This window comes from Rattus norvegicus, chromosome 6 (genome assembly GCF_021556685.1).
Source record: "Rattus norvegicus strain SHRSP/BbbUtx chromosome 6, alternate assembly SHRSP_T2T, whole genome shotgun sequence".
Classification (NCBI taxonomy): domain Eukaryota; kingdom Metazoa; phylum Chordata; class Mammalia; order Rodentia; family Muridae; genus Rattus; species Rattus norvegicus.
Genome location: NC_141539.1, coordinates 126,268,503 through 126,292,485, shown reverse-complemented (window position 1 = coordinate 126,292,485; position 23,983 = coordinate 126,268,503). Strand labels below are relative to the sequence as shown.

The window sequence follows — 23,983 nt, the reverse complement described above, 5'->3', positions numbered from 1 at the left end:
CTCAGGTCCCAGGATTGGCTCCCACACAGTAATCCTGCTTTTCCTTAAAATCTAGATAGGGTGGGCCCCACGTCTGCCAGCAGGGGACTGACTTCACTGTTGGATGTTGACATGAGATGCTTGGCATTCCTATTGGGATGAGAATGAGGGACAAGAAGGGAAGCCTAACTCTTGGGGTTCAGCTTATGTCAGGAAGTGGAAGCAGGGTTTCCAAAATGCTTAACCCTAACAGACTCGACCCTTCAGCCTCCAGGAAATCCTTCGTGTTTGAGCTGAATGAGTGCGCCTCCAGCCGCATCCTGAAGCTGGAGAAGGAGAACCAGAGCCTCCAGAGCACCATCCAGGGTCTGCGGGATGCGTCGCTGGCGCTCGAGGAGAGCAGCCTCAAGTGTGGGGAGCTGGAGAAGGAGAACCAGCAGCTTAGCAAGAAGGTAACCTTCCAGGGCCCTTAACACATCTTCTAGACTCTGAGGAGATTTCCTCACTCAGGGCTCTCCTATGGGACCCGTGTCTCAACATCTGTATTCTCCTGACATGCTCCTCAGTGTCATATAAGGCTCCTGTGGCAGTGGGGGGAGGGGGACAAGCTAAGAGGAAACCAGGCCTCGAGGACCCCACCTCTGCTGCTTTCTCTCCTCTGCGTGGGACTTGGCATACATTTCCTGCTGTGGAAAAGATCTCAGGGAACCATCTAGCTACATTTACCCCCTCATCACTAAGAACTGAGTGCCATGTGACATTTTCACTGTCCAGGGACTTGTTTTTGCCTTTAGAGGACACTAGGAGACCTCCTATCTCATGCCTTGTCTTTTGGAGCAAAGCAAAAATGGGAGCAGTGACCACATGATTTGGTCTCCTAGATTTCTGTGGTCTTAAGGCAGGGAATGTCTTTATAAAGGGACACCCAGTCTTGTATACTATGAAAAAGAAGAAGACCCTCCCACTCCATGGGTTCTCAGGCAGGAAAGCCCTGGGGTATCATCTTGCTGGGCTAGGGACAGTGTGGGTCACCTCTGCCCTGTAGCCTATTGTCTATATACAGATCTGTGCAATGGGTACTGCCACCAGCATGACTGCCCACATCTCAGTCAGAGTGTGGGTGTATTTGTGTGTGAGAGAAACAGAGGGGTGGGGGAGAGGATATCTTTAGTAAGCAACAGAGTATGGAACAGAGAACCAAGAAAGGACAAAAATGAAGGCAGTCCATCCAGAGGGGTCAAGCGGGATACAGGAACATCCCATGTTTAGATTTCAGCAGCAGTGTCAGACACAAAGTCTGGCATAGCTCTCTAGGAGTGGGGTCAAGCATATTTGGTGGAGAGGGTGTAAGCCAGGAGGCTGTCAGGGAAGAGCTGGGGACCTTACCCCACAAGCCTGAGAACATGCGTAGGAAAGTCCCAAGTCCTAGTCCTCCGTAAAGGCATTGGGCTAGTCACTGACCTGTGGGTCAGGGCCCTTCCATAACTGACCCCACTTCCTACTAGCAACTGCTTCTGTTTCTGGCCACACAGCATGGGCTTTACTGAAGCAACTCTGCCTCCCTTCTGAGGTCTTAAGTAAGGGATGGCACAGAGGTGGCTAAGACAAGGTGGTCTTGATTTCGGAAAAGATCCATATGTGATACATTATAGCACCTTCTGGAAAGCCATAACCCGGCATGACTGGTTGAGATGCACCTGGCTAGGGTCCAATGGTAGAACCCTAGCAACCGTGATACATGCACACACCCCCCCCCCCACTGACCTCCTCTTTCCCATTAGCAGACCCCAGCTTCCCCGGTGGAGTGTCACGGTGCCCCCATGCAGTAGGAAGGAGAAAGATTGCAGCGTCAGTGTAGACAGGGATGCTTAGAGCTGTGGGAATGTGAACCTTCGTCCATGCAACACCCCAGTGTGGACAGCCGAGTGAGAGCCACAGTTCAGTCCTTGTGCTGTCAGGGTCACTGGGCACCTCCGGTCCTCCCTTAAAGGTTCAGATTGAACAGTGTCCGAGCTTCAGATACTTCTTAGTATTGTTTATCCAGAAGCCCGAGACACACACAAAACACAGACCCGGAGAGTCAAAAACTGGGCGTGGGCCCAGCAGTGTGCGGGGAGGCTCAGCTGCCTGCAGTAGGTGTTAAGGTTGAGCATGATGCATGTCTCTGGCCCTGGTCAGCTACTAGGAACTCCCACATAGTAGAGAGGACAGGTTTTTGACTCTGCCCCTCTGAGGCCAACACAAGCTTCTCATGCCGAACAAGCTTGGTGATAACAAGAAACGGCAGCCCAGGTTTGCAGCCTGGGCATCTCCAGGGAACAGGATTGCCAGCCCCGCCCAGTCAGGACCTGAGTCCTAATGGGCAGGTAGATTCTCAGGAGATACGGAGAACTACGTAGGTAGAACTTCATGCTCTAAGAAGCCTGGGCACTGGTGGGTTTCCCCCATCAGAGCCTGGTGTTGGAGGGTGGTGATGGCAGGGAACTTGTCCAGGCAGGACAATACATTCTGGCTTAGGGCAGCAGCAGTGGGTTGTAGGGGGAAATAGAGTGGGCAGAAGGGGCAAGGGTTGACGACAGGTTTACCTGGAGGGTGACGGAAGCTAAGCAGCTGGATCCTGTCACCAAGCGTAAGGAAGAGAAGGGGAGCCATACAGTCTTTGTCGGGAATGTGGGGCTAGGTGCTTTGGTATGTGGTCTGACCCTGAGAAGTGACTGAGGTCAAGGGGATAAAAAAAAACAAGACATAGAGTAGATTGGACATCCGGCATCATGGGTAGCCTAGGATAGACTGTGGACTGCTGCCCAGTGTCTTCGCTTATCCCAGGCAGAAAGTGCAGGTCATGTCAAGCCAGTGACTGAGAGGAGGTATAAAGACTTTATTGCAAAGCGACACTGGTACGTTTTTTTTTCCTCAAGGGCCCATATTATTAATACCCCGGGCAGAGAAGGGTGGGTCTGTCTGTCTGTCTGTCTGAACACAGCTCACTTGAGTAGACTGTCACACAGGCTGGATCTTTATATCTGCAGATTGAAAAGTTACAAACGCAGCTGGAGAGAGAAAAGCAGAGTAACCAAGACCTGGAGACACTGAGTGAGGAGCTGATTCGAGAGAAGGAACAGCTGCAGAGTGGCATGGAGGCCCTGAAGGCGGACAGGGCCAGGCAGGTAGGCACAGCCACCATTGCCTCACTCGCTCCTGCTGGACGAGGAGCTGAGGAGAATGGCCATGTCATTGGGCAGTGTCCTCAGACAGTTCCGATGGTTTTGACTCTGGGAAGGAAATACCAGAGTTCCTGGCCCAACTGGTCTAGTTCCGTTCTGTTGCTTATGACAAACACCGTGGCTGAATGCAGTGTAGAGGAAGAAAGGTTGCACCTTACAGGTAACAGCCTGTCATTGAGGGGTGTCAGGGAAGCAGGAACTTGACGGCAGGCCTACTTGGTGCCTCACACATCTTTACTTCCAGGAAACTCACTCACAGCCGAGGATGCACAGCAGGGATAGGTGGAGGAGGACGCTTGTTCTCTGGCTCTCTCGGGCTCATGCTTACTTAGTTTTTCCTATATAGCTCAGGACTATCTGCCTAGGGAATGATGCTGCCCACAGTGGACTGGGCCCTCTTATCTCGATAAATAATACAATCCCCCAGAGGCCATTCTGAGGACTCTCTCAATTGGGACACTTCTCTGCTGGCTTGAGGCTGTGTCGGGTTGACAGTTAAAGCTAACTAGGACATGGGTGGAGTCTGCTAAACATCCTGCAGCACACGGGCCTTCTAAAAGCTGTTAGTGACAAGGGCGAGACCTTGTCACACCTGCAGGGTTCTGGTCGCTTCCACCATAGGAAGTATCAGGATGTTGATACTCAGGGGAGCCATCAGGACTGGGACTTTCAAAGGCCGCTGAACATCTCCAAACTCTGCACAGAAATAAGTGGAGAGTAAAGAGCAAGGCTGGGTTCTCTGGCATTGAGGTTTTTAGCTTCTGTTGTAGGTGAGTAAGAAGTGTGGGGGGGGGGGGATCAGACAGCACCATGTGTGATGAGCACAGGTGGGGGCCCTGTCCATGCAGCTCACCTCGAAAGGCAAGTACCAGGCAGCAGGCTCAGGAATCTTTATGAGTAGACAAGGTAAGGACTGGTGGGTAAGTGCAGGGCCTCTTTAGAGCTGCTGTGCAAGGTTGCAGGGAGGGGGGGGGGCACTGACCATGAGGTTGAGAAGACACAGGAAGGGAGCAAGGCATAGAGAGCAGCAACCTGTTGTGCCCTTCAGGAAGATGCAGGAGACAGTATTCTGTACCACAACAGAAGGTCATGGCGGTGGGCAGGGTGTCCACTGGGTCCTGCTGACCGCTACAGAGCGGGCCAAGGGAATCACTCATGTTTTTAAGAAAGAGATGTATCCTTTAGGTTTAAGATCATGCTTACCACATTGAGTGTGTTTTGATGAGCCATGGATGGGTCTGGGTGACTTCCACTTAGAAGCCCCTGTATGAATCTAGATGGCTAGTGGAGGTTCCTGCAACAGTCTGGGTCATGCCTAATGTGTTTGCTCATAGATAAAAGATCTGGAGCAGGAGAAGGGCCACCTCCACCAAGCTGTGTGGTCACTGCGGGAGAGACCGCAAGTCAACAGCATGAAGGATGTGGAGAAGGAAAACAGAACCCTTCACCAGGCTGTGACCGAGGCAGGCAGCAAGCTCAGCCAGCTGGAGTCGGAGAAGAAGCAGCTGCACCGAGACTTGGAGGAGGCCAAGGAGAAGGGAGAGCGCGCAGAGGTGCTGGAGAAGGAGCTGCACCGGCTGGAGAAAGAGAACGAGCAGCTGACCAAGAAGGTGACCTCCCTGAAGACGGTCACTGAGAAGGTCGAGGCCCTGGAGCATGAGAGCCAGGGTCTGGAGCTGGAAAACCGGACGCTGAGAAAGTCCTTGGACACCCTGCAGAACGTGTCTGTGCAGCTCGAGGGCCTGGAGAGGGACAACAAGCAGCTGGATCAGGAGAACCGGGAGCTGCGCAAGATGGTGGAGGCCATGCGCTTCACCAGCGCCAAGATGGCGCAGATGGAGACGGAGAACCAGCAGCTGGAGAGGGAGAAGGAGGAGCTGCGCAGGAATGTGGAGATGCTGAAGACCTTAAGCAAGAAGTCGGAGCGCCTGGAGCACAGCTACCAGAGCGTGAGTGCTGAGAACCTGCAGCTGCAGCACAGCCTGGAGAGCAGCAACCACAAGTCTCAGGCCCTGCAGAGGGAGCTGAGCGAGCTGGAGGCTGAGCGCCAGGCCCTGAAGCGAGACCTAGAAACTCTGCAGCTCGCCAACAAACAGCTCGAGGGGGCTGAGAAAGACAGGAAGGCCCTGGAGCAGGAGGTGGCCCAGCTGGAGAAGGACAAGAAACTGCTGGAGAAAGAGACCAGACGCCTATGGCAGCAGGTGGAGCTCAAGGACGCTGTCCTGGATGACAGTGCGGCCAAGCTGTCGGCGGCCGAGAAGGAGAGCCGCGCGCTGGACAAGGAGCTGGCCCGCTGCCGGGATGCGGCCAGCAAGCTGAAGGAGCTGGAGAAGGACAACAGGGACCTCACCAAGCAGGTCACCGTGCACACGAGGACGCTCACCACCCTGAGAGAGGTGAGCCTCATGCGTGGGCAATGACAAAATGAGCCTGTTTTCAGGGCGGGAGGTTCTAGGTCCCACTCACTGCTCACTGACAACCCCGTGGTAATCATTTCCTCCTGCTCTGTGTCCCACGTTGGTGTTCCTCCACACACAAAGGCTTGTGACCCCCCCCTTCCCCCCGCCATGGATTCACTGTAGACTGAACACCGTAAGTAGAAGATGCACTTAACACATTTGATCTCCTGCCCATAGGAAGCTTAGTCACATAGCTCTCCATGCCTGTGATCCCCCTCTGCCCCCGGGGACTGATCAGCTCTAGCCTTTGCCCAACACTTAGAGCCAGCATTGAGCTATGTATATTACTAGGCTGTGGTAAAACCAGAATTCCCAAAAATTACCTGTCAAGTAAAAAGAATCCTAAGACAGCCATGCACCAGAGGACTTCTCCATTCCAGACTACAAATGGTCAAGCTATTGTATGTGTGGGGTTTGTTTGTTTGTTTGTTTGGGTTTTTTTTTGTTTTGGTTTGTTTTCATTTAGTTACATTTTCAAGTTTTCCCATGTGAAGTAGGTTTCGGGTTTTGGGTCATGGTTTTCTTTTCTTATATTTATTTATTTACTTTGTGTGTGCGTGCGTGGGCACATGCGTGTTACAGCTTGCATGTGGAGACTGGAAGGCAGCCTGAGAGAGTCCTTGCTGTCATTCCACCATTTGGGTTCCGGGGATCAAATCAGGTGGCCAGGCTTGTCAGCAAGTGCCCTTAGCTGTGGACAGAGTCACTGTCCCCACAGTGAACAGCTGTTGAAGCCGTGCTTTCTGTATGACTGCAAGATACACTAAAGCCTGTAGATTTACTCTGGTAATCATAGGCCCCTTTAGATTGTTCCCAGTGTTCCCCACCATTTTGCTTAGGGTTCGGGGTCTTTTTCTTCCTCTTTGGTGTTGAGGATTAAGCACGTGGTCTTGAGCATGCTCACTGAGCAGTGTCCCCAGCTGTCCCTGATTCATTGGTCCAGGACATCCTTGCCCCTCACATCAGATGCTTTCGAAAGGATATATTCCTGGAACCGGAGCAATGGAACCAAAGCACATGACCGTTTTCGCCTGTAGTATATTGTGCTTCCTGCGGGGTGCCTGTTCTACGTCCCTTGGTGTCTTCCTGTGGATTGTCAGGGCGTTCGTTTATGGTGTAGGTCTAGAAGACAGAGTTAGCATCTGGGTGGTTCAGCCTGCAGGTTTCATCTCAGAGTGTGTCCCAGGACTCTTCCGCTCACTCATCCAGGTACCTGGCTCCCTCTAGCTTGTGATTAAACCACCCCTTAGTGGTGCGTCCTTCTGGCTCCTCAGCATGTGTCAGGCAGACAAGGAAGAGATCAAGGGAGAGAGACGATGCTCTGTGGAGCTCAGCCTGAGGCGACTGCAGGCTGCTCTGTGCCTAGTGAGAGGAGGGAAGTGATTTCAAAGTGAGCCCAGAGCCAGGCAGTGTTTTTTTTTTAAAAAAAAAAAAAGACAACTGTTGGTGTAGTTGAGCCAGGGAAGGACCCAAGCCTTGCATGCCACTCACAGTTCTTCTCTGTGCGGGCAGTATGGGCTGTGTGTACAACTACCCGGGGACCTCCAGGGCTTGTCACATAGATGCACGTTTCACTCACCACAGTCCTGCAGCAGTCCGCCCTTTGTCTGTCTCGGCGCTTATCAATCCAGGATACTGTCCTGCTTTTGCTGTCCTGCCCTTGTTTTTGTTTTTGAAACCAGAATCTTGCTCAGGCTAGTCTGGGATTCCTTGTATAGACCAGGCTAGCCTTGAACTCTTGATCCTCCTGTCTCAGCCTCCTGAATGCCCACCCCGAAAGGGCTTTGTCCTAGAACTCCTCCATCTCAGCGCTAGGTATGGGTGGTTGGCAGGTTAGAAGGCGCGCACGCGCGCGCGCACACACACACACACACACACACACACACACACTAAACAGAATTAAAACCCACATGCCAGCTCTCCTCTGCTTCATCCAGACTCATCCAGATCCGTGATCTTCTAACCCATAACCCCTTGCCAGAGTTGCTCACCTGGCACAGCTGCTAACCTGGCAGGAAAATTCTATGGTGGGCGTTCTAGCCTGCATATGGTTTTGTAGGAGGGATAAGCCGTACCCCAGGCTGGAGATAATAGCTCCCCTCAGTGAGCTGTGTGGGAATGGAAGCAAAAGGGATTGTGGAGATGAACCTTGAGCTCGTTGCCCACATTCCGAAGGGAAAGCCTAAGTTTAAAATAAACCCTTCAGCATGGAAACGGGTGGCTTGGCGGGCCGTGTGCTTGCCTAGCATTCATGGAGCCCTCCCTAAGTTGGAATCCCAGTGCAAAACCAGGCATGGAGGTGCACACCTGTAATACTAGTACTTAGAGGTAGAGGCAGGAAGATAAGGAGTTCAGGTTCATCCTCAGCTAGACAGCAAGTCCAAGGCCACCCTGAGTTACCTGAGACCCTATCTCAAAAAACAGTAATGACAGCAACAACAGCATCTCCTTTCTTTATATCAATTACTTGCTAAATGTGTAATTTTTAAAAGTCAGTCACATTAGTGGAGATAATGCTCATGGCTAAAGGTCATCGTAACAGTATTTCTGACCCATTTTGGAGAACATTCTGGTTCCCTTCTCTACATGTTGCCACCTGGTCTGTTATTTACAGCACTAGGAGGGCTGGGAAAGGCTTCATCCCTTTCTTTTGGTGGAGCATTGTGGAGTTGACCACACCATCAAACTAGCCTGCTTGCCCGAAACATCTGAAACCCACAGGTGTGGCAGGTTAGAAGGCTGACACACACACACACACACACACACACACACACACACACACACACACACACACTCAAGAGGTGGATCAAAGCTGTGGCACCATCGCAAGGCAGGTTAGAAGGCTGACACACACACACACACACACACACACTCAAGAGGTGGATCAAAGCTGTGGCACCATCGCAAGGCAGGTTAGAAGGCTGACACACACACACACACACACACACACACACACACACACACACACACTCAAGAGGTGGATCAAAGCTGTGGCACCATCGCAAGGCCGTAGCCTCTCTGCCAGACTCCTGTCCACATGGTGGTTTCTGTCTTGCAGGACCTGGTGCTGGAGAAACTGAAGAGCCAGCAGCTGACCAGCGAGCTGGACAAACTGAGCCAGGAGCTGGAGAAGGTCGGCCTCAGCAAGGAGCTGCTGCTGCAGGAGGATAACAGTCATGGTGACACGTAAGGATGGTGCCCTGCGTTAACACTCTGCTCTCTGATGAATCTGAGCTTCTGGGTCCCTGTGTGAATCGACTCCTTGTGTCTGTCCTTTAAAGTTCAGGTCTTGGACCTAGGAGTCTTGGGAAATAGGAAAGGAGATTGTTTTGTGTGATAAAAAGGCTGCCGTGCTGGCCAATAACCCCAGGGCCTCCTGTGTGCCTGACAGGCTCTAGACTGACCTGCACTCAGCCACAAGAAGAGCCACTTCTCTTTTTAATTTGATGATTGCCATATTTCCTAGCCAGGCCTTCTTCGAACAGTGTGGCTTTTCAGAGAAATCTAGTCCGGCAGCCTTTTCTGGATTTGTAACCAGCAAGACTCACATGCCTGCTTTGACATGTGGAAAGGCTGCGGCCTGCCACACAGCTAGCATTGTGACCCTGGACCGATTGCTGGGGTTTCCTAAGATGGATGGAGTCTCCCTGTCTATGAAGTGTTTGTCATAGAACACTTCTTTAAGGAGTGGCTGTAAAAATGTAGTCACAGTCTTTTGCGTGATGGTGTTGTAGATGTGTCAGCTGAGAAACAGCCCCTTCCCCCACCCCTGCCAAGGGATCTGGGCAATGGGTTTGGCTTCCAGGGTCCCTGGAACACCTTCTGCCAGTGGTGCATAAAACCAGCTTAGTGGGAAGGGTGTGTGTTGACCACAGGGGGATGGAATTAGAGGTAAACTGTTCTATTATCGTATCTTTATATTTTCAGAAAAGGCAAGATTTGGGAAAGCAAAAACGAATCCTCATTGAAAACAACACTAGCTATGAAAGAAGAAAAGATTGTGTTTTTGGAGGCACAAGTGGAAGAGAAAGAGAGCTTGAATCACCAACTCCAGATCGAGCTGCAGATGGTGAGAGCCAGGCTCTGTCATACCTTCCCCAGAGCAACCATGGGCAGTGCTGTAGGATCCTGAGGGTGCCAACCTCAGGGTACAGGGGCTGGGCACACAGGAGCCAGATACATAGTGGGGAGGAAGGTGTAGCTCAGGGCAATCCCACACTTCCAGGGGAAGTTAGGAACATGAAACAGCCCAGAGAACCAGGTGTAGACCTGGAGGCTCCTAAGCCCCTTGGATGGGACAGGGCCTTATATGAATATGTGTGTTAGCTCTTGGGCAATACAAGTACATGTCCCCGTACATGTGCACACTCTATATACATATAGACATGCTGTCCTCACGTTTTTCACACATGTCAATAAGATGTTACACACACACACACACACACACACACACACACTCAAACACACACTTCTGTGTACATGCAATCTCCATCTATGGGTGGACTGACTCCACATGTATGGTTTCCTTTTTTTGAACACATGGCACATGCCCAGGTTACAGAGTTGATTTGGGATCTGAAGGCAGGCAGAGGCAAACCTGGCAAGGCCTCTGTGTGATGTATAACTGACTGCCTGGTTTGCCTCTTGTATGGCTTAGACTGGAGGAGGCTCAGGCAGCCAGTAAGAGCTGCCGGACATGTAGCTAAGGTGGGGCCTGAGACAGGCGTGAGTTCAAATCCCTGCCTTTCCTGTCTTTTTTGGGGAAACACATAGCAAACAGAGCATCTGACCCGTCCCTCCTCGGGATGAGGGGGTGGGTGTCTGAGACTTTGTGAAGCGTCCCTACCCACTATTGGGACTCCTGCATGTCTTCTACCTGCCTGAGTCTGCTTTTCAACATGGCCTGCAGGTAAAGAAAGAATGTGAGCAGCTCAGGAAGACCCAGGAGGATGGAACCCAGGTGCAGAACGTGCAGAAGCACGCTCCAGACAAGGTCACCAGTCACCAAGAGAAGGAGGCCTGGGGACCCAGCCACAAAGAGGCCACCATGGAGCTACTCCGTGTGAAGGACCGGGCCATCGAGCTGGAGCGCAGTGTGAGTGGGCTGCCCGTGAAATGACCACACTGTTAGCAGTTGCCCCCAAATAGCATGTTGTCTCTAAAGAATATGTGCCGGCAGAAGCCATGGTGGACAGATCTAGTAGGACATTTTTGACCTGTCCTGGACGGGCCCTTAGGTGGCTTTCACCATACTCCCTTCAGAGTTCCTAATACAAGGGACGCAGCCAGTCTCCTGGACGGAACCCCTACTTGCTGTGACAAGCCTAGAGTGCGTCCACCAGCCCTCATCCCCATAGTGTTGAGTTTTCCAGCGCAGCATCCAGCACTTACTCCCAAGCCGTGTCTAAATAAAGCTTTATTGACATGCAGCCACAGCTTTTATATTTACATATGCTCTGGCTGCTCTCCCACTGCAGGGGCAGCTTTCGTCTTTGGGATAGAAGTGATATGGCCACCAAACCTGAAAGTACTTAATACCCTTGGCCCTTATCAGACAAAATCTCTCCAGTGCATTCTTGTCCCTCTAATTCTGTTTGATTCACAACAGTGACTTCACAAAGCCCATCCTGATGATTCTCAGTGGACAAACAAGCTGTGACAGCATTAGAGGCTTTCTCAAAGTCGTGCTAATCAGGGCTAGCACCAGCCTGTAGCCCGAGCCTTGCCTCCTAGCCTGATCGGTGGCATGATTGATCCAGCCTTTGCTAGTTTCCCACACTTCAGCACCCACTGCTGTTCTACTTACTGGACAGTTAGTGATGACGGCTTGAGCTCTGTAGTCATGGGGGAGTGACAGCTCACAGAGAAGTACTTTTGGGGTATTCCACACCGACCGACAGAAACAAATGGAATCTTGAAAGCAGCCTGTATGCCAATACGCCCCAGACCCCAGGCAGTAGTCCCTATAAAGTATTGTCTCTTTGTAAATAATATTCACTGTCTGTGAAGAGGGAAACCATTATCTTCCTGAACCTGAAGACACGCCCAGCTGCATGTACCCTCAAAGGTTCAGTAAAACCTCAGGCCCCATGCCCAGAGAGAGCTGGCCACGCTGTGTGTAACTGACGCATGCTTCTCCCCTAGAACGCAGCTCTTCAGGCGGAGAGGCAGTTGCTGAAGGAGCAGCTGCAGCACCTGGAGACTCAGAACGTGTCCTTCAGCAGCCAGATCCTGACGCTACAGAAGCAGAGCGCCTTCCTACAAGAGCACACCACCACGCTGCAGACGCAGACTGCAAAGCTGCAGGTAGCAGGACCCTGGCGGCTCCTCGGTGGGAGCTGCAGAGCCAAGCATGGGGGACCTGGAGACGGGTGGTTGTTAAGAGGCTGAATGTATACCCTAGACAGTAGGGAATCTTTGGATATAGTAGGGAGGGGCGTGAGACATTCCCTACAGCGGGGCTTTTCAGTTTGTATGTGTGCGCGTGTGTCTGTGTGTGTGCGCAGAGGGGAAATGGGACTATGACCTGGCTTCCCATCTGCTGGAAGCAGCCAGCAAGGCCCGCACCTCAGCCCACGTACCACGTGGTCTGTAGGTGTGGGAAAGTAAAAAAAAATTACTCATTAATTTCTGGGAAAAGTTGGAAAGTTGCATATGGGACAGAGACAATAAACAGGAAACTTAACTTGGCGAAGGAGTTGGGTTTGTTTTGTTGAAATGAGAAAATAGGATGTTGGTTTGTTACTTTGTTTTGTCTTGGGAAATGTCTTTGTCTGGTTTTAATAGCAGGGCAGTTCTGGCCCCTGTTTGGTTTTTAATGTTTTGGTATCGTGGTAGAATACGTTAAAAGCCCAGGTGCTTAGATGTAGCCCATTAATAAAAGTGCACAGCGTGTACAAGACACAGTCCAGACCCTCACGGCACAAAAGTAAATACGTAAAAATCAGTTGGTTGACAGTATTGTCTGATACTCGGTCCTTAAAGATTTTCTGTCGACTCCTAGAAAATAGGCTTTAAAAATAATCCGTAATGACATGTAAGGGGCTCTTGTAGAAGGACATGATTTCTGGAGTTGGCTCAGGGTGGCGGCTTTTTCATGGCCAGTTTTTTCCATGTTGGCCCCACTTCTTCAAGTTCTGGTAGCCCTCACTGCCCATGGCTGGCCTGCCTTGAGGTCCCTCTGAGGCCGTGTGCTGCTGGTCATCCTTGGCCTGACCACTCACAGGGCTCTGTTCTCCCTACAGGTGGAGAATTCCACACTGAGCTCCCAGAATGCAGCGCTCAGTGCACAGTACACCATGCTACAGAGCCAGCACGCCGCCAAGGAGGCGGAACACGAGAGTCTGCAGCAGCAGCAGGAGGAGCTGGCGGCTGTCTATGAAGCCTTGCTTCGGGACCACGACCGCCTGGGTGCCCTGTACGAGCGCCAGTCCTCAGAGTACGAGGCCCTCATCTGCCAGCACAGCTGTCTGAAGACGTTGCACAGGAACCTGGAGCTGGAACACAAGGAGCTTGGAGAGAGGTGGGGCGTGTAGGGCAGGGGAGGCAGAGGCTGGGGACAGGGAGGTCGGGTACATACATGGGAGACCGTGAGAGGCCTGGTGTGGGGATGTGGCCTGTGGTGGAGGCAGCTGGTGTGCTGAGCCCTTAGGCTGCACAGAGCTCTCGGTACTTTCCTGAGGCCCGCATGTTCCCCGTCTCTCCCCCACACTTCCTCTTGGCTGGCTGCTTTGCATTGTTGCTGCACCTGAGCTGTCTCCAGGGAAGGAAATAGAACCTTTAGCAATTTCTACTTCCTTTTTGTTTGTCCAGCTGGGGATTGTGGCAGGGAACACTGGGGCCAAAGAGCACCGTGGCTCACTCCGGGTCTGGGTGGCCCAGTGTGGACACTTGGAGACCTGTTTGGTTCTCGTAAGAATTCTTTTCTCCTTCCTCCCTTTTTCTTCTCTTCTGGCCTACACCCCTGGGAAAATTCTGACTACCATTGTGCAGGGATGTGTTCATTCACACTTCGCTCCTCCAAGTGTGAGGCTAGAGTGCTTGCTTGAAGGGAAAATAAAAGAGTCCTCCCATTATGTGAAGTATTGAATGTGCACAACCAAACACAAAGGAACTAACTCCACACCTCTGATCTCAGCACGGTAGATCTCAGGAAAGTAGAGACAGGGAGGGAGGTGCTGAGTCCCCAGCTGCCCTCCCTCAGGTGCCCACCATACCTTCAACCTTTCTTTAATCCACACTGGCTGCTCCCCCCCCCCCTTTTTTTTCTTTTTAAGGTAAATTTTGCATGTGTTGAAAAATACCAAGTGTTAACGTCTCACCATAGAGTACCAGGTCTCAGGATGTGTGTCACTAATTGACCTACTGTTTTGACTGAGCTCCTTCCTGCCCATGCACCGAGGGTTCCAGATCCCTGAGTGCACTTACTAAGGGTCCAAAGTCCTGTCTTGACTCAGTGACCTCGGCTGCTTGGACAGAGCTGGAGGCTCCTTCAGGCTGTGCATTGGGCTGTGAGTGCCTGTCACACAGCGTTGGCAAAAGTCTGGGTTCTTTTTATCTGATACCTAACTGGACCCCTGCCATAAATGTCCTGTGAGTTGTCAAAGGCTCAGTGGTAAGCCAGACCCCCAGAGCCTGTGGGCCACGTGCTCAATGCGTGTGCTCTGCTGGTCAGCTTGAGGCCTTTATTTTTGTCAACCTTGGATGATTCCCCCACAGTCCCTAACTGTGGAAGCCCAAGAATCCCTTCATCCCTAGCGCCCACCATAGTGGGGTCACCTCTGCACCTTGGCCGTTAAGTGAGTTTCCTAATCTGATCACTTGGGGCTCCAGTGAGATGATCCAGATACAGCTGATGTGGAGGGTAGAATTAGAGAAGAGGCTCGAGAACCCAACAGCAGGGTTGGGGGAAGCAGTTTCCTGAGCCGGATGATTGGTGAACCTGGTTCATCTTCTTGGTGACAGTGGGCGCTTGTCCCTGTTCCACCTTGTGCTCTGCTGCCCCCCAGTGACAGCTGTGTAACCTGCAAGGGTTGAATGAGAAAGAAAATTCATTATGGCTGGGAGGTCTGGCCAACCCATTCCTAGTGCCAGGAACAGATATTTGGGCCCCCATACAGATTGAGGAGGGTGTGAGGAGGGATTAGCTGTTTCACAACATGGAGTTTAGCTGTTTATTCTGTGGTTTCCTTTAGAACTACATTGTAACATGAATCTCTAAAATAAAAGCTATAGTGTACAACCCTCATGTTCTCAGTGACCTAAAGAAGGGGCCAGGCCATGACAGGGACACCAAGGGGCCAGAGAATGGAAGATGAATCTGGGGGTGGGGGGGTACTGGCCCCCCACTATGGCAACATTTATTTTGTCTCTCGATCCAGCCTCTCACCTGTCCACAGAGAACAGGTTTCAGAGGAACCCCACCCCTTTCCGAACCAGTAATTTCAATCTCCTGGGGCGTGAGTTGCTTTGTTGTAGAGGAAGCCTGACCGTGTTCCCTCCACTAGGCACGGAGACTTACAGAAGCGTAAGGCAGAACTGGAGGAGCTGGAAAAAGCCCTGAGCACTGAGCGGGAGGTTCTGCAGCAGGAACAGAGGACCAGTGCCATCGCCACGAGCGAGAACCAGAGGCTGCGAGGAGAGCTGGACAGGTGAGCACCTGGGCACGCCTGCCTAGCCCTGGGAGAAGTGGAGGTGACATCAGTGGTCTGTCCAGACCCAGCCCTCTCTGAAAACCGAAGTGGAGGCTTGTGAACTCCTGGTCATGTGTTCTTATGAACGGCATGATGTTGGCTTAGTTAGGAGCTGAGGGGGCTAGTGGGGGCTGGGTACTCAGCCAATCAGGACAAGGAAGGGACGGGCCATGTACCTGGGTAGGCATAGTCACCTTCAGATGTGAGCCCAGCCCTCGGAAGCCACTGTGGCCCTCCTTAGTCATCAGATCCAGCCACTCACTAGCACTGAGTTGTAACCAGAAACTCGTTCCTGTGTATGGATCTTCTGTGGGCGTTCAGAGTTCACAGAACATTTCAGTCATCAGGTTCATCTCTCCCAGTAGGAACAGAAGTCTTTCCCAGGTCTGTGCTGGTGCCGTCTTTAGTGTTTGGTGTTGGCGTCCTTATCTTGCTGTGTAGAACAGCCCGAGGCACAGTGCTCAAGTGCAGTCAGTGTCCCCGGGCGCACAGTAGCAGCCCTGTGCCTGGGAGAGAGAAAAGTAACCTGTGTTAGATAAGCTTCCCCTGCCTGGAGTCACCACGCTGGAGGCTGTGCTACATGAAGCACCTCTGAGCAGGCGCTCACGCGAAGCTGCCTCTAAACCAGTTGTAAGCCATCGCAAGGAGCCCTTTCCTCCCTACGAGCAAGGTTCAGTGTTCACTAACTCCATGTTTGCTACAGTTTAATAGAACTGGACTGCCGGCCACCACCCCTTCTTGTTTTAGAGGTGAGGAAACCTGGTAGGTAGCTCAGAGATCAGGTAATGCTCGAGGTTAAACCTTTAGTTAACAGCAGTGAGGGCTGAGTCCAGGATCTTCTCTTGTTTCAAGTCTGACTGGGGGAAACACTGCTTCCTTCCACGTCCTGGTATTACTATATCCCGGGCTTTATAAACCCAGGTGCCTGTGGCGAGGGGGCATGGCAGGCATCTGGGGAAGCACTGTCCCAGCGGGCCCTGGCTGTGATGCAGAGCCCTTGGACAGTCACAAGGGTCCTGTAGTGAACTGAATTCGGCCTCCTTAGGGGTCAGGTCACTCCTATTTTTATTCTGTGAGGCCGGGTACCTCAGTACAGCCGCGAAGCATTTGGATTCTTGGATGTTGACAGTGAACTTGTTTTTTTGTGGGTGTTTGTTTTCAAGATGTACTGCTGTGTTTTAATTGTGTGTATCTGTGTGTAGGTGCACGCACGAGTGCAAATACTTGTGTCCAGGGGTGGCAGATCTTCCTGTATCTGGAGTTTATAGTTTTGAGAGGAATCTGGTCCTCTGCAGGAGCACCCAGTGCTCTTGACTACTGAGCCTCTCTCCAGTCTGAGGGTCAAGTGTTTGAAAGGCTATCTGACTTTGAGAGTTGGGATGGCAATGAGTGTAGTAGGCTTACGTAGTCCCTTTCCTGCACGTACCATTTTATAATCCCAGGAGCTAGAAAGCCCCGCCGAGTTGGACCCAGCATTACTTTTTATTTTATTTTTTTACAGTGAGTAACTTTCCATATGTTTTCTTACAAAAGTATAATATAATTAAATATGATTTCACTAGCTCCGATTAGTTAGGTAGGTTTCCAGTGCCAGGCATAGCCTCCCTCTCGTTGAGTCGGTCTTAAGTCCAATTAGAGAGTTGTTGGTTACCGCCGAGCTGCGTGTACCGCTGTTGCCCTTGTGGGGTTGTCAGGCTGTGCTGGTGGTTGATGTGGTTCATGGGCATCATGGCCGAGGGGGACTGTTGGTTTTCTCTCTCTCTCTCTCTCTCTCTCCTTTGGAAGCCTGTGGGCAGAGCATTTCAGAGGGAAAAAAATATTCTCTATTTTTCTCTTAGTAGCACAGCTTCTTTGTTTTCTTTCACTTATGCCAGAATGCCTAAACTGTAATATAAAAGGCCCTGTGCCTTTTGTAATGGGCCACGGTGTCTTCTTCATTTCAGTGGACATCTACATGAGCAAAATGGCCCGGGTCTGAGTGTAGCTGCCTAGCGTGGATCCCAGGGCTGGGTGATCCAATGGTTGGTGACAGAGCTGGGTCAGAAATGGCTGTTGTGGGGAGCAAAGTCTCTCAGATAGATCCCTCTGTGCATAGAGTTTGAGGAGAGCACATGGGTTCCTCCTCCTCATCTCTGAGAGACTCCTGGGACACACATAGTCCATGATGTCCTTTTGTGTCCAGTGTCTTAGCCCCTTTGCCTGTGGCTCCCCAACCCGTAGGATCAGTTTCCTGCACCACCAGCTGAAGGGGGAATATGAGGAGCTGCACGCCCACACCAAGGAGTTGAAAACCTCGCTGAACAACTCTCGGCTGGAGCTGAACCGCTGGCAGGCACGCTTTGACGAGCTGAAAGAGCAGCACCAGAACATGGACATCTCTCTGACCAAGCTGGACAACCACTGTGAGGTGAGACAGGCACAGCTTTGGGTAGGTCTGTGAAGGGCTAGCACTCCTCCTTTTCTGAGACTTGAGATGTCCTTAAAGCCAAGGTTAGACCAGAGTCTTTGCTCCCTCTTAGAGTAGACAGCTATGCGAGCAAAATGGCCCGGGTTTGATGTAGCTGCCTAGCTTGGATCCCGGGGCTGGGTGATCCAGTGGTTGGTAACAGAGCTGGGTCAGAAATGGCCGTTGTGGGAAGCAGAGCCCTCCTCTAGATAGAATTTGAGATAGGTTCCACCGAACAGAGCATTTGAGGAGAGCAAGTGGGTCCCTCCTGGCTTCTGAGAGACCTTTGGGAGACACAGGCAGATAGGATAGGAAAGCCTCTGGGCCTTCCTACTACACCACAGTACTGGTTTCCCTAAACAAAATCTGTGAGCTTCAGCCCTCAGGCCAATCCCTCCCTACCGCCTGCGCTGACTCAGCCCATGAACTAAGCACGGCTCACGAAGTTTTTAATGGTTGGAGCTAAAAAAATCAAATGAACGATATTTTGTGGGGAGTGAAAATTACGTGACATTTTCGTCACTATATGTGAATGACGTTTTGTTGGTTCACAGCCACTCTTTGGTTATCCTGCATAATAGCTTTTGTGCTACAAGGGCACAAGGCACTAGATGACAAGGTCTTTATGGCCTCTGGCTTTGGGCATAAAATGCTTTCTTTCACAGCAGAGCATTTAGTTGAAATATGGAAGCTGAATGTGGAGTTAAGTACTTGTAGTAGGTGCCTTTGAAACAGTTCTTTTTTTCAATGAGATTAATGTATTTTTCCTTTACGGGGCTGGGAATGGCACTTCCACCACTGAGCCATCTTCCCTGGTCCTAGTGAAATTAGTTGTAACCACGCTTTATTTAACCAGTAGATCAAAACTATCATTTCACATATACTTTTTTTTTTCTTTTTTTCGGAGCTGGGGACCGAACCCAGGGCCTTGCGCTTGCTAGACAAGCGCTCTACCACTGAGCTAAATCCCCAACACCTTCACATATACTCTTATGTTCCCCCTTTTCACACCAAGTTTTCAGCATCTGCTGTACGTCTTGTTTCACACAACCCTAGTGCCTGATCTGTGCTCTCAACAGCCAGGAGCTGCCGGGTGGGGAACAGGGTCGGGTGGTGTGCTTATCGGGATGGCAGCCTTGCCGGCTTGCCGATCCTTCCCAGGTCTTCGCTGGTGCAGACAGCGCCAAGGTGGACACCCTGTTGGCAGTGTAACATCACAGGGTCACATGGCGTCTGAACCACCTTCTGTCTGTGTTTCAGCTGCTCTCCCGTCTCAAGGGGAACTTAGAGGAGGAGAATCAGCACCTGCTGAGCCAGATCCAGCTGCTGAGCCAGCAGAACCAGATGCTTCTAGAACAGAACATAGAGAGCAAGGAGCAGTACCACGAGGAACAGAAGCAGTACATGTAAGTGGGCTGTGGGCCGTGGCAGGGGGTGCATCCATAAGGGGCCCTGGACCACCGTCCCTAGCCCCTCACAGTATGCAAGTAAGCTTGTTCTATGCCCTGCTTAACCTCCCCCAACCTTGTGCATGCCCTAGGAGCCTGGAACTAGGGTGATAGGTATGTCCCCTCCTACTAGGATTAGAGAGCTATAAAAGGGAGAGTGGAGCGAGTCAGTTTATGCTTTGGAAATGAGAGGAGGCCATGTTGGATAGGGAGGGCAGGTGGTCTAGGTGAATGTAGGAGAAAGGGATTCCCAGAAGAGATGTGTGTCCAGTCCCTTGTCAAAGGTAATGAACAAGAGAAAGAAGTCTGTTGCTGGAAACCCACGGTTGAATTATCCAGGGTGTGTTATGCTGTATGGTGCCTGTCCCTCCCCATGACAGGCAAGCTCTTTGCTCCTGGCTTGAGTGTACTTAAGACAAGAAGAGCCTTGTCTGAAGGCACAGTGGTACATGGCGTCAGTCCCAGCACTCAGGAGGCAGAGGCAAATGGCCTCCTATAAGTTTGAGGCCAGCCTGGTATACAGATCAAGTTCCAAGCCAGCCAGAGCTACATAGAGAGACCCTCTCTCAAAACAGTAAAAAAGGCAGAGATTATAGAGGGGTGTGGTCACTGGCCCCTGGTGCTATCCCAGCTCTCTCTGGTGTAGCATTGCCGCCTCCTCTTTGCCCTGCTGCCCCTGCTCACTGCCTCCCTGGAGATGGTTTCTATGCAAGCCCACACTGTAATTTGGAATCTAAATGGCAATTGCTTGAAGTGGACCCTCTGTAACCCATGTGGTAGACTCTTCAGAAGAGGCTTGGATGCTTCCAAGGAGCTTAGGAGTCTGGTCCTAGGGAGATGAGTGGTGATGGTTTTTGCGTTATAGAGTGGCTTTGTCAGGCCAGTGGCTTGGCGCACCTCTCAGCTTCCAAGCAGTGTGTGCCCCGCTGGTGCCTTTTCCCAGAGTGCAGCTGTCACAGTGGGCTCATGGGAAAGCCTTCAGTATGCTCCACCAGGGAAGTGATCTGAGCAGTCACTGAGTAGGGCTTCACTGTATCATGAGGAAGCTGAGGGGTCTGAGCCTGCTGACCATACAGGGCCCCCCAGAGGCCCAGCAGGCATAGCAGGCCAGGATGCTGGGGCTGTCAGTCACTTGCTGTGATGTTGGAAGTGTGAGCCGGTTTCCACCATTTAGGAACAGAGATTTACTTCAGCCCCTGAGCTTCTTGGTTTTCAAACTGTCACCATACCCAGCTGCTTTCTTCCTACATGGCTGCCTAAGGCATGCTCAGGCTTGCCACTGGCCCCACTCTTTGGCCTTTAGCCTGCTGCCTTCTTCTACTTGTCCCCTGGAAGCAGTTCACCTCACAAGCTGTTACCAGGCCCCGGGGTGCCTTGGCTACAGAGGTCAACCTCAATGGCCAAGCGCCAACGTGCCTGGCTGCATAAGACAGTGTCTGCATGGCTGGAGGTGTCTGTGGCCTGCGCAGTTGGGCTAACTGGGAAATCATGGGGATTTGCAAGCACCGAGTTCTCAGGTGGTAATAGGTTTACTCTCTTGAGCCCAGGTGTTCGAGAGCATCTGTAGCTGGGGGTTTGTTCGTTTGTCTTTTGTTTTGCTTTGTTTTGAAATTTTGAGATAAGATCTCACTTTATAGCTTTGGCTAGACAGGAACTCACTGTGTAGACCAGGCTGACCTCGAACTCAAAGAGAACCACCCCTCTGCCCCTGCCCCTGCCCCTGCCCCTACCTCCTCCTGAGACGTGGGATTAAAGGAGTGTGCCACCGTGGCCAGATTCATAACTGGTATGCCTGACCATAAATTCCCAAGTCAGTGACCAGGGTGGGGATGAGCACCCTCCGGCCTGAATGCAGACACTGATTTCTGATCTGGTTGGGACTGGTAAGTACACTCACTCGTTTATTGAAAACTGCATTGGTCACCTTTCTGTCATGTCTGTTCACAGAGACAAGTTAAACGCCTTACGGAGACACAAGGAAAAACTGGAAGAAAAAATCATGGATCAGTACAAGTTCTATGACCCTGCTCCAAAGAAGTGAGTGGATCTAAGATCAGTGACCCTAGCCAGCTTAGCTGCGAGACAGGACAGCCTGGGAGCCATAGGACAGGTCTAGCCTTCTGCCCACCATTTACAGATGCCTTAGCACAGTGGTTCTCAACCTTCCAAATGCTGCAACCATTTAATACAGTTCTATGGTTCTTCATGGTGTGGTGACCCCAACCATAAAACTACTTCATTGCTACTTTGTATCTGTAATTTTGCTATTATGAATTATAACAAGGGGTTGGGGATTTAGCTCAGTGGTAGAGCGCTTGCCTAGCAAGCTCAAGGCCCTGGGTTCGGTCCCCAGCTCCGAAGGAAAAAAAAACAAAAACACAAAAATCTGAGATCCAGGATAGCTGATAGGTAATCCAAGAGGGGTCCCAACCCACAGATTGAGAACTGCTGCCCGTATAGCAAAAGAGTCAGAGCTTCTCTGAACCCCACCCTGCTTACCCCAGCATGCCCGTGGGGCGTGTCAAACACCGGCTAACCCTGATGAGACATGGAGGTGACTCAACCTATGAGCTCTGATAAGAGGTGAAGGTTGTGTGTCAGAGCCATTAAGGCTGAGTGGTGGGGTTGCCTCAGAGTTTAACATGATGAAGACGGCCAAGCACTGTCCTGTGAGGGAAAGCGGTTGGTTGTGAGAACAGCTGGCTGGGCCCCACAGTTATCAGTCATGGGGTGCACATTGGCCTTAGTCCTCCTGTAGACACAGACCCTCTGGGATGGCTTCACAAGTTGTGTCTACCCCCGTGAGCAGTGGCCCCAGGCTGTGGGCCAGCCTAGTAGCTGCAGCAGCTCACCGTGGTCTCTTACCCTGGCCTGAGCCTTGAGCTGTCCTTATGAACTGTTTTGGTCTAGCTGTGGAGTTGAATTCATCACCAGTTCTTCAAGGCAGTTCATGAGACTCCCAGTCTCTCTGTGATGGGGAAACTAAGGCTACCATGAGGAGTGGGAGTGGCAGGTACCTAAGAATGCCTTCAGTTTCTAGGGAGCTGCATTTCATCAGTTCCCTTTAACCCAGACACCTTCTGTGCCCCCTGGGGCGGCTTGCTCAATGCCACGGGCACAGTCAGTAAGCGCCAGCCTTGTCATTTGTTAACTTGAGCAGGTACTGTGCCTAAAAATGACTTTTCGCAGGAAAAATAAATGAATAGCTAGTCAGTCCAGCCCCACTCTTGCACGTGCAGGTGAATAAGGGTAGAAGTGCTCTTCTGGGACACCAGCATGGGTTTCTGCATGTGCCCTCCTGCTTCTGCACCTCAATTCCAGGTCTCAGGCATACAAATAAGATCTCGATGGTGTTCATGAATAACCGTCCTCCTTTATTGAGGGCGCTGGGATGGAACTTGGGGCCTTGTGGATTCTAGGCAAGAGCCTTACCACCGAGCTATACCTCTACCCCAGTGCCACGGCTTGCCTCTCCGAGCATGGGTTGTAACTTCTAAAAAAAACTTTTCTGATTAGGAAGAACCACTGGATCGGAGCCAAAGCCCTAGTCAAACTTATCAAGCCAAAGAAAGAAGGCTCCAGAGAACGGTTAAAATCCTCGGATAGCCCCCCCTGGCAGCTAGAGTCCTCAGACCCCGCCTCACCACCTGCCTCCCAGACCCTCAGACCACAGACGGAGAACTCTGACAACCCCCCATCGGGCTCAAACTGCACAGAAGAGAGAGACACCCACAACGGGCCTGTGGGGAAAGGTAGGTGCAGCCGCCAGGCGGGGCAGGGTAAGGACAGAGGCTCTGGAAGTTCCGTTCACTGATGGGGTGTGCCATGCTTCTGTGGCACTACATGTATCCGTGTGAGTGTGCCCTCCTACCTGGGCATGTCACCAAGGCCATCTCTGCTATGGCCCTGTTGCCCAGAATGCTTTGTTACTTCAGAATGGGAAACACCATTCGTTATGTGTGCTGGTTGGTTACCTGAATGTCTGAAGTTGATGCTTGATTGGGCTCCCTCCCTCGAGAGGCACAGCAGCTGATGTGTTTGGGGCTCCCTCGGGCGTGTCAGAGGTTAGGATTCCCTCCTTTATTTTTATTATTTTTTTTTTTTTACAGTGACCCTACGTTCATTTACCACATTTTTCGCACTCCCACTTTTGAGAAGTCCTGAGTGACTGTCACTTTCCATCATTTCAAAGACACCTTGGCTTATCCTCCACACAGATCTGTCCTTGAGTCCTATAGCCTCGGGACACTGGGAGGGGTGTTTGGAGCTGGCCAAGGGCTCTGAAGTTAGAGCTGAGCACTGTGGTTTATGAGTGTTTCAGGCAGATGGCTGATACTGCCGCTGGTAAATGGCACATGGCGGCCTTTCACCTCCAAGTGGTTACATCATATTCCTGCGCAGTAAAAACCTCATCCGAGGGCTGGAGAGGTGGCTCAGGCAGTGGTTTAGAGAACTGACTGCTCTTCCAGAGGTCCTGAGTTCAAATCCCAGCCACCACATGGTGGCTGACAACCATCTGTAATGAGATCTGATGCCCTCTTGTGATGTGTCTGAAGACAGCTACAGTGTGCTTATATATAATAAATAGATCTTAAAAAAAAAAAAAAAAAACCTCATCTAAAAGATACATTGTTGGGGCTGGAGAGATGGTTTGGCAGTTAGGAGCCCCAGCTGCTCTTGCAGAAGATAGGGTTTTGATCCCCAGCACCCACGTGGCAGCTCACAGCCATCTGTA

The 23,983-nt window shown here is 51.4% G+C and overlaps 1 protein-coding gene across 4 annotated transcripts in view; it reads left to right on the top strand.

The window, feature by feature from the left end:
• Ccdc88c (coiled-coil and HOOK domain protein 88C) overlaps positions 1-23,983 on the top strand; it is a 119,559-nt gene that overhangs the window by 79,640 nt on the left and 15,936 nt on the right. For all 4 annotated transcript variants that reach the window (NM_001432084.1, XM_087553894.1, XM_087553895.1 and 1 more), the window contains 13 exon segments: positions 247-431; positions 3,009-3,146; positions 4,538-5,599; positions 8,721-8,848; positions 9,590-9,731; positions 10,572-10,757; positions 11,807-11,968; positions 12,907-13,184; positions 15,169-15,312; positions 17,575-17,761; positions 19,061-19,206; positions 21,196-21,285; positions 22,765-23,000. In NM_001432084.1, coding sequence (NP_001419013.1) covers positions 247-431; positions 3,009-3,146; positions 4,538-5,599; positions 8,721-8,848; positions 9,590-9,731; positions 10,572-10,757; positions 11,807-11,968; positions 12,907-13,184; positions 15,169-15,312; positions 17,575-17,761; positions 19,061-19,206; positions 21,196-21,285; positions 22,765-23,000 — 3,084 coding nt within the window.